The sequence below is a fragment of the Astatotilapia calliptera genome, chromosome 19 (genome assembly GCF_900246225.1).
Source record: "Astatotilapia calliptera chromosome 19, fAstCal1.2, whole genome shotgun sequence".
In the NCBI taxonomy this organism is placed as follows: Eukaryota; Metazoa; Chordata; class Actinopteri; order Cichliformes; family Cichlidae; genus Astatotilapia; species Astatotilapia calliptera.
The window spans coordinates 11884703-11895322 of NC_039320.1; the positions used below are offsets into that span (position 1 = coordinate 11884703).

General features: G+C 41.0%; 1 protein-coding gene across 1 annotated transcript; it reads left to right on the forward strand.

The window, feature by feature from the left end:
• Window positions 1-658: 658 nt before the first annotated feature.
• LOC113011559 (tubulin beta-4B chain) lies at window positions 659-5842 on the forward strand. The gene is made up of 7 exons (XM_026151081.1): window positions 659-927; window positions 1087-1195; window positions 3280-3390; window positions 3667-3911; window positions 3993-4315; window positions 4398-4742; window positions 4824-5842. The coding sequence occupies exons 1-7, from the start codon at window positions 871-873 to the stop codon at window positions 4969-4971; spliced, it is 1338 nt and encodes a 445-aa protein (XP_026006866.1). The 5' UTR covers window positions 659-870; the 3' UTR covers window positions 4972-5842.
• The last annotated feature ends 4778 nt before the right edge of the window (window positions 5843-10620 follow it).

Below are 10620 nucleotides of genomic sequence, written 5' to 3' on the forward strand. Positions count from 1 at the left end.
AATGTTTCAAATGCTTATCCTATTTTTAATATTAGAAAAAGCTAAAACTCAGTAAATACAAAATGCAGTTTTTAAATGATCAGTTTCACTGACTCGTCTGAAACTGAGTGAAAAAAGAGCCAATGTCCAAATAAAATTTCCTCCAGAAAGCCTGGAAATGTAATGCTCAAGATGACTTTTAGAAACACACAAATGCCTGGCTCCTTGGAAGCAAAGTATAAAAAAATGAGGGATGACTCAACACCTTTCCACAGTACTGTCAAAAATAAAATTAGAAATGCTCCCACATCGTCATAAAACCTGGTATTTAAATTTGAATTACTTCCGATTGAATGACTGAATGCACATCGCACTGTAATTTTATATGTAAGCCAGAAGTTAGAAAGTGCTCTCGCTGACTCTAAAATATAACGACTATGTCACATGGTAACTACAAACGATCGCCTCGTTTGGCGTTAAGATTCAGTCTCCATATTAGGTTTCATGTCGTGAGCTCGTGTATCGGGTAGAAAATGAAGTTGATTCTGAAAAGTCTTTCCTGGGTTTGTTATTCAAACCTGAGTGACGCGCACGCAGAGCTTTTGCGCGTCTCCAAGAGACGCGTTGTGTGCTGAATGTGTGCGCCGTTCTCTCCGTGTTACCGAGGTAACGGACCTCCTGGGATCGCTATCCAATCAAAACCCGAAAGCAAGGTGTTTGGGCCAATCCGATTCCCAGTCTGTTTTGTTTGACACTTAGTTCCTCCAATTGCCTTCTCGGTGTCTCTATAGCTGGCAACGCTCCTACCTTCTCAGGTTAGTCCGTTGTTGGTTGAACGCTGGATCAGTGTCTACGCTTGGCTGTTCCGAAGTTTTTCATTTCGACCAAAAAATGAGGGAAATAGTTCATCTGCAGGCCGGCCAGTGCGGCAACCAGATCGGCGCGAAGGTGAGAGTGATAGTGGTTTTAAAGTTGAGTTTGAGTGTTTGAAGTTCGAGTACGCGGGCCACTAAATTAAATTAGCGCCAGAGCTAATCATAGCGCTGCTGAGTTTGACTGAGCCGACTGATTTAATCGTTTTATTCCGTCCCTGTGTGTGTGTTCTAGTTCTGGGAGGTTATAAGTGACGAACATGGCATCGATCCCACCGGGACTTACCACGGAGACAGCGACCTACAGCTGGAGCGAATCAACGTGTACTACAACGAGGCTACAGGTTAACTTCACACTGCACAGTCTGATCTAATTTCTGGGTGAGCTGAGGTAATTCAATAGCCAGCAGAAACCTGGTTAATACAGCCACCGTCCAGTAGGGGGGGCATTAATCAACCCCCCTTTCAGAGTCAGGGGGCTTTTTCTTGGCTCTCCTTCCTGGTTACCGTCACTCAGTTTCCAAGACAAAACAACAAAAACAAACCCTTGCCTAGCAATGGTGCCCACAAATTAGACTGTTCCCGCTTTAAGTCACACTTCGGACTGGGATAATATTATCACTAAGTTAAAGAGGCAAAGCATTAAGTATGTTCATGCAGTTTATGACAAAGTAAAGTTTTTATAGTTAAGTACAGTAAGTATGTGTATACTAGTTTCTGCAGTGGGTTTGCTCATGTCATAGTCTGGGTCATTCTACGGTGACGTCTGTCTCTGCCCCACCCCCGGCCTTTGCAGAAACATTTTAGGGTTACAGTTTGTTTCTGTGTTTAAAATAAACATGTTATTTAAACAGTTCCTGAGCTATCAGTTTGGCAGTGTTCGTTTTTAATCTGTCATAGAGTGGCCCAAGCACCACAGTCAGCTATAGCGGCTAAGCGCTGTGATTTCACATAGTTCAGAAGTGAATGAATGAATGAATGAATAAATAAATAAGTTATACAATAGACACAATACACACATAGAAATGTAAGATATGTAGAACAAATATAAAATGTATAAAGAAAGTAATGATCCTATGAAGTTGCCTCACCGGTGTTACTGTGGAAAAACGGCCTATTATGAGTTCACTTCCTATTACTAATTTCCTTAAGCTCTGTAAAGAATTCATCATACCACCTCCCAATTTTGTGAGCACAATATGACAACGTGGATTTTATGAAAGGGACTATTAAAAACAGCCATTACTTACTCAGTAACACCAGTGGCTCCTATGTTCAGAGGAACTTTTTGCATAAACTATTTGTATTTTATGCAAATGCTAAGTTTTTTTTATCATAATGAATCCTCTTTTTGTCTGGTATGGCTTAACTGAGTAGCATGATGATTAATACGTCACTGGTGTTACTGTATGGGGTTTATTATTTCTGTCACATCAAACTGATATGATAATAATTTCACATCAATTGAATTTTGTTACAAGTAAGAGTTAAGATATAAAGGATTACATCACTTCTCATTTTTAATTGTTCTTCAAATTATTTTTATTGTTATAGCAAATAAACAATTCCACGAATGGACAAATATTGGGTCACATTTTAACAAACAAAACTGATAATAATAATAATAATGACAATACTAAGAGATAATCCCCAGATCCATTATTATTGACATTCTTCTGTCTGAAGAGAATTGGGACCAAGTATTTAATTAAAGCGTTTTAAAGCAGTCCAAAGAAATGTTCACATACCTTCAGAAAACCTGGAAAATTGAAACCGCTTTTACCAAAGTTGCTCCTTTGGCAAACACCACTTACAAAAGAATTCAAGTAGATGTAGATAAAATATATATTTTTTAAATCAACAAACTGTCTTTTGATTTTTTTTTAAATTCATAAATGAGCAAGTTCTATAATGTGGTTTAGGGTTAAATATTTTAAAATAAATCAATTTTAAGATCTTGCGCTATCTCAACATCAGACATTTCTGTAGAAGGACCCCTCTGTTTCTTTTTACTTTTTTCTTTTTTTATAAAGATTACACCAAAAGAAGCGTTTTCTGGGTTGAAGATTTGAGAAATTTAGATGGTTACTGGTAATTAAACATATCTGTCTTGATTTGAAAAAACAAATTAACAAATTGAAACTGAACATGTTTTGGTTTTTGTTAGTTTTTCTAAATCATAATATCTTCTGGTTGTTTTTGGTGTGATTTTCACCTCTTGTTAAAGTTTTTTTTCCTCTGTAGTTACCTGTGATAATTTGGGCTTTTTTAGTTTTTGTATTTATTTGCACTTCGCGTAGTTTGCTGATAGAGCTCGGAGGATTATTAAGGATTTATAACTGATATTAAACAGGTGCCCTATCCCTAAACTAATTATATAATCTTGAAGTTAAAAGTGTGGCTTTTTTTGGTCATCTGTCTTCACCAGGTGGGAAGTATGTCCCTCGTGCGGTCCTGGTGGACTTGGAGCCGGGCACAATGGACTCTGTGAGGTCCGGCCCCTTCGGTCAGGTGTTCAGACCTGACAACTTTGTCTTTGGTGAGCCTTTGAAAGCTGAACATTCATTCATTCATCATCCTGGCTTTAGAAAAGTAAAATGGAAAGTATTTTGACCAAAGGAAAAAAAAAAATCTGTGTTTGTTTGTTTTAATTTGTCTGTATGTACTTATTTGTTTGTTCAAAAAAAAAACCCAGTGGAATAGTACGTTTTCAAGTGATGTTTCATGTTTGGCTGCTCACTGTAAGTAAATTGTGTTTTAAATATGGAAATGGAGTCAGTAGTGTCAGATGCCTATATTTGCTTGTGACACACAGGTCAGAGCGGGGCAGGGAACAACTGGGCTAAAGGCCACTACACTGAGGGGGCGGAGCTGGTGGACTCAGTCCTGGATGTGGTGAGGAAGGAGGCAGAGAGCTGCGACTGCCTCCAGGGCTTCCAACTCACGCACTCCCTGGGCGGAGGTACGGGCTCCGGCATGGGCACGCTGCTCATCAGCAAGATCCGCGAGGAATACCCGGATCGCATCATGAACACTTTCAGCGTGGTTCCCTCCCCCAAGGTCCGTATTCGACATCCACATCATTCCAGATTAACTGTGTGGGGCCCTGCCCGCCCTTAATGGCGCCTTCTCCTTCTTCAGGTGTCCGACACGGTGGTGGAACCATACAACGCCACCCTCTCCGTCCACCAGCTGGTGGAGAACACGGACGAGACTTACTGCATCGATAACGAGGCCCTGTACGACATCTGCTTCCGCACGCTGAAGCTCACAACGCCCACCTACGGCGACCTTAACCATCTCGTCTCGGCCACGATGAGCGGCGTTACCACCTGCCTCCGCTTTCCAGGCCAGCTCAACGCAGACCTGAGAAAACTGGCCGTGAACATGGTGCCGTTTCCCAGGCTGCACTTCTTCATGCCGGGCTTCGCACCCCTGACCAGCCGTGGCAGCCAGCAGTACAGGTTAGAGCAGCCGGATGCTGTTAGCAATGCCTATTTCGAGTTTGAATTATATCTCAACTAAAATATCTGTTCATTTTCCTAGGGCGTTGACCGTTCCCGAGCTAACCCAGCAGATGTTCGACGCCAAGAACATGATGGCAGCATGCGACCCACGCCACGGGCGCTATCTCACAGTTGCTGCCATTTTCCGAGGCCGCATGTCCATGAAGGAGGTGGACGAGCAGATGCTGAACGTGCAGAACAAGAACAGCAGCTACTTCGTGGAGTGGATCCCCAACAACGTCAAGACGGCCGTCTGCGACATCCCGCCGCGCGGCCTCAAGATGGCTGCCACATTCATTGGCAACAGCACGGCCATCCAGGAGCTGTTCAAGCGCATCTCTGAGCAGTTCACCGCCATGTTCCGCCGCAAGGCCTTCCTTCACTGGTGAGAGACACCCCGGTCCGTTTGTAGCCTGAGTTCATGCCCTCATGCGACGTGTTAATCACCTCACCGCTTCTGTTTCAGGTACACGGGCGAGGGCATGGACGAGATGGAGTTCACGGAGGCCGAGAGCAACATGAACGACCTGGTGTCCGAGTACCAGCAGTACCAGGAGGCCACGGCCGAGGAGGAGGGAGAGTTCGAGGAGGAGGGTGAAGAGGACATGGCCTAAAAATCAGCACGGCTCTTCTTTTTCTCCCTTTTCTTCTTTCTATGCAACAGTTTCAGGTCAATGCGGTTCAGACGTCAAGAAGTTAAACAACTTTTTTTCTTTTCTTTTCTTTTTTTTAAGAACAAAAGTTGTTATATATCACCAAGTTATTTAGAGCGTACAGGTGGTCTCCATGCTTTTATGTGTTACATGTTTGCTTTTGTTCCCCATCTTTAAATATGAATGTTTTCAGCCTGTTCTTTCTTTTCTGGTTAGTATCACCTCATCATTGCGCTGTTTCTAAATGGATGGTGTTATTAAAGGGAGCCTGACGCTTATTACAGGAGGTGTGATCAAAAAAACTCCATTTAAAAAAAGATGTAGCAGTAAATAGAACATTAAATGTCCTGTTTGTGTAGATCACTTACCCTTTGCACTGTTTGATGTCACCACAGATTTTGAACATGACCCAGCTCCAGCTTTAACATGTACTAATGAGAGAATGTAACACTGACTAATTCATGGCACTTTCTTGCGATTTTTAACACTTAACGTTTAATGTAGAATATAATTATTTTATTTTATTTTTAAGTGAAATTAAATATTTAAGATTTATTCTAAATGAAAGAAAACACTGAGAGCGTCAGGAACTCATCACTCCCACCTAACTTTGTGTGCTTGTTCTGATTTTGTAGAAGAATTTAAATAAAGTTTGTCTTTTTTTTTTTTTTTTTTGTAGAGGGGTTCAGTACAGCCATGATATTTTTACATTATCATGAGCCATCTTTCTGCTCATATCCCTTCTATCCTAGCGTGTGACATCCAAAACTTCCTCAATCTGAAATTGCGAATTCCCTGTTGGGGTTAATAAAGTTTGGTGCTACATATGGTGGATTACTTCTACTTTTGTCTTTTTGTCTACTTAAAAACAAATGAGTCAGACGTGCTCTTGGCATGATGAGTGCAGGTGTTTGTGCAGTAGTACAGTGGGGGTAAAGATGAGCCATATTTGAGTTCACTTTTAGCAAAGAAAACATTTAATATTCAGATTTTTTTTATACACACATGGGTGCTGACTAAATTCCCCTTTTTTAAAAGGAAAAAGCTAAGTTAAATTTAAGGTCCAATGTGAAATATGTGTGTATTTGATTCTGACCTCTCTAATTACTGGTGGCTCATTTTAAATCATAGAACTAAAAACAATGGATATATTTTATAGATAGATATATTTATGATTTAGCATTACCTTTCCCTAATTTTTAACAAATTTCATCATTTTCACAGAATGCTGGATAATTGTAGTTAAATGTTTATATCTGAATCACTGGTTAGCCTGATGTGGCCAAGTCTGCTCATCTCCTGCTGTCAAACTTAAGGGGTGGAGTGAGGAACAAAATGCAGACGGGGGAACAAAGTGGATGTAATTAAGAGGAGATGATAGCAGCAGTGAATGAGGAAAGAAGCAGAGAGCTTGGACATAACCAGAGAATGCAATGAGTTGAAAGCTCTCTATGTAACATCTTACTTAGCCTTTCCAAGGCAGAAACACCTTCCCGTCTGCTGTGCTCTGGGAGTTGGACACTCACACACATCCTGAGCTGCTATGTCAAGGCCCTTGGGGACGGTTGCTATGGGTCGCTCCCCAGCTGTGACAATAAACAGGCTCTGCTGTCCCCTTAGGAAACACGTAACATTTGTCAAAGTGGGAGAGCAACTGAAACTGCTGCAGGTCTACTTTCCATCATGAACACTGGCAGGTAATGGTAGACTTGAGCCAGGGACTTCAAAACAGATTTCTTTTGAAGCATTTCTGTCAGCAATCTGGGAAGATTGTACCGAGCAGGCGTTTCAAGAGGAAGCTGGCCAAGTACCAGGGGCTTCTGGAAGATCGCAGGAGACAGAACAACTAGAAAACCCACAGATCAAAACACCTGGTGCAGCAGGTGTAACTTAAATGAGACATTTCATCCTGTCTGTGTAAATGTGGTCAGAAGTTTATATCATGGGTGTTGAACAACTGCAGATTTTTGCATCATCAGTTCAACCAACTGTACATAATTTGATGTTATCCCTGCCATGAACTGGAAACTGCTGGAACTCCTGCATCTCTGTCCACAGAGAAGTGAGTTTAAAATCTCCATTGATGGAGAGGATGCTGGAGAAAGGTTTTATGATCAGGCAAGACAAACAGAGAGCTTTTTGGCCACTGTGCCAAGTGATATCTTTGGAGGCGTAAGTGAGGCTTTCAAATCTAAGAACACTGTGAACTGTCAGGCATGGTGGTGGTAGCATCATGCCAGTGGTACTGGTACATTACACAATAGGTATGGAATAATGAAGGAGGATTACCTTGTAATTCTTCTGTTTCACTTTAAATCAACAGCTAGAAATAAAATCTTGTTTTACATCATGTATGTTTTATAACATGTATGCTGCACAATCATTACAGAAATCTATAAAATCCCCAAAATAACACGACATTCACGCTCATGACAAGTGGATGTAAACTTCAGACCACAGCTTTATATATGTCAGTCAGTTTTGGTGCAAAAGATTTCCCTGCAACATTCAGAGGTCTTTTTTTGTTCTAAACTACGGCTTGACCCATGTTTTTAGGTGCATACTCAGATATTTTACATCAGGGGGAATTTTGCATTTGGCGATAACCTCTGGTTCAGATCTGTTCATGCAAAATAAAAGCTGCTTATGTGAAATTTGTTTCCTCGTCCTGTCCGGACATGCCACAGATTTGATCTTTATCCACCTTCATCAGTATAATGGCTACTTTCCTTTAACCTTTGTCCAGCTGCACAGCCACACAGCTAACAATAGCATGTTTTTGTGCGTGTTTGAACAAAGCTCAGTGCAAACACTCATCCATGTCGGTATTTGACTTCATCTCTCAGTCTGCTTAACCTGCTATAATTATTATGGCCAGAATAATGCACCATTGTGAAAAGTTTACAGGAAATTTTGCAGTGTGTCGGGTAAATTAGAGTAAATATAATGAAAGACTGAAGAGAACAAGACAAAATTCAGATTTGCAAACTGTTTCTTTTGAAAACTGGGGAAATCTAACTGCATTTGATCATGAGAAGATTTTACATCTAACTAATTCAAAGGGATTTATCAGAAGCCATCCGAGAGAACAAGAACCTGCCGATTGCAGATGAAGGGAAATAATCCTGAATATTTAAATGACAGATAACAAACAAATGTCATTATGATTGGACACTTCCTGGTCCCGTTTCTTTCCTTTACATGGAACTAAAGAAAGAAAATCAGCAGCATGCACATCATTTACAAAGTTCTCAGCTCTCAGTCCACAAACTGCTCCCCTTTTTTCCTCTGGTGTGCCTGTAGTTTCTGCTTTTTATTCATATATACACAGGAATGATCATGAATGCTTTCAAACCTATATAAGATGATATAAAGATAAGTTAGAGCATTGTTTTTGAAGTCAAAGTAAAGCTGACTGTTTGTTATCTAATGCACTGAGTTTATTTGATCTTTTTTCCTCTCGTCTGTTTTTTTTAAATCCAGTTTTGGGATTTATCAGCCGTTAAGGTGTCTGCCTCCTCTTGAATAACAGGAATGCCTGTTTTCCAGAAGTCATGAAACCGCGACTCCATTATGCAGCTGACCCATGACACAAGGATTTAGTAAACATTAATCGACCTTCTGTGCCTTACCTTATTTCCTGCCGTGTGTATACCAAACAAACTTGAAACAGCAGTTTCACATACAGACACTACTAGTCGTGCCTGTTTTGTTTTTCCATATAAACCACACTGATAAGCCACATATGTACGCTCACCACTCACTTTCTAGTACTTGCTTGGACACCGTTTTGCCAGGGCCACCTTAATTATTCGTGGCATAGATTCAACAACGTGCTTTTTGGTCCATGTTGGCACAACAGTGTCACACAGTTGCTGCAGACTTGTCAGCTGCTCGTCCATGATGGGAATCTCCTGTTCCACCACATTCCAAAGTTTCTCTATTAGATTGAGATCTGGTGACTGCGGATGAAATTTGAGTACAGTGAACTCATTGTCATGTTGAATGAACCAGTTTGAGAGGAGTTGAGCTTGAGTTTTCCCACCGGGTGCAGCCATCAGAAGATGTGTACACTGTGGTCATAAAGGGACGGTCATGTTCAGCAGCAATACTCGGGTAGGGTGTGGCGTTTGAATGATGCTCAGCTGATACACAGCGTGCCAAGAAAATAGCATTACACCAGGCAGGATGGATCCATGCTTTCATGTTGTTCACATCAAACTCTGACCCTACTGTCTGAATCCGTCCATCCATCCATCCAGCAGAAATCAAGACCCATCAGCTCCAGTAACATTTTTCTAATTTCCTAGAGTCCAATTTTGGTGAGGCCATGTGAAGTCTCACCTCAGCTTATATTTCTTAGCTGACAAGAGCACTGTAGCGTGGTCTTCTGCTGCTGTAGCTCATCTGCTTCAAAGTTGACGTGTTTTGTGCATCAGAGATTCTTCTGCATACTTAAGTTGAGTCGAGTTACTCCTCTGACCTCTGGCATCAACAAGAGATTTTCACCCAGAGAACCGCCTCTCACTGGGTATTTTCTCTTATACAGACCATAAAACCATGGAGACTGTAGAGCCAACACGTCCCAGCAGATCAGCTGTTTCTAAAATACTTAAATAAAAATAAAAATACTTGCATCCACCTGGGACCAACACCCAAGTCACATGTCCAAAGTCACTTAAAGAAATAAGAATAAGAAAGAAATGTGATGAAATATGATGGATTTTGTTTTATTTGTTGTCATTTTTTTTAAATACTTAATGGCAGTTCAGCATTTTGTGCATGACATAAAACATCACACCATCTTTGGGCCTCTTCTCACTGAAAAATCATGAAGAAAGAAAAAGAAATAAAAAAGGAGGTTTCAGACAGCAGCTGTAATATTGAGACAGTAATATTTCATTTACACCAGCAATGGTGACAGTTATGCTCTGTGTGTGTTAATTCACCATCAGTAAACACTGTAAGTGCTGGAAAATGTCAGCGAGTGGCTAGTTTACACCGCAACATCCATCCATCCATTAACAAAAACAATATGAGTAACAACGAAGGCTGTACGAACGCAACTGCTCCCCGACGTTCACAACGAGAACGAACAAATTCATATTTTCATTAGGTCAACAGAGCAACACACCCCAGTTTATCCCAGAGGTTTTCCCTAAGTTCCTGCTCAAACAGCAGAACTGTGAACTGCTCATGAAAGGAAGAAGCAAAATACAATCAAAACAATTGGGTTTAGGCCTAATAACGTCCAGCATGTGGGGACACGCCTGGGTGTGGCAACAAAGATAAAACAACCACAGAGTTCATTCCTCATCAAAAGTCTCTCACAGAAAACCGGAATGACTCCAAACAAAGAAAAGCACACATAGAGTTTAAAATACAGAAAACCTCTGGTTTAGGAGTTAGTAAGAGTATTGTTTTTATACTTTTGATTTGTCTGCTGCTCTTCTAAAATCTGCCAACTCCTTAAGTTGGGAACCAGCTGGTGGGAGTGAAAAACAAGAAGGACAGAGGGGATAAAGTGGAGAGGAAAGAAAGGAGACAAGGGAAAGTCAGCCTCGGGGTTTGAGAATTTAGCCGATTGTATACTCGTAGTGAGCCGTTCAC

Excerpts from the sequence above, each read along its gene's own strand:
- LOC113011559 (XM_026151081.1), top strand. The coding sequence starts at position 871 with ATGAGGGAAATAGTTCATCTGCAGGCCGGCCAGTGCGGCAACCAGATC. Across the intron at positions 928-1,086 it reads GCAACCAGATCGGCGCGAAG|TTCTGGGAGGTTATAAGTGA; the intron begins GTGAGAGTGATA and ends TGTGTGTTCTAG. Across the intron at positions 1,196-3,279 it reads GTACTACAACGAGGCTACAG|GTGGGAAGTATGTCCCTCGT; the intron begins GTTAACTTCACA and ends TGTCTTCACCAG.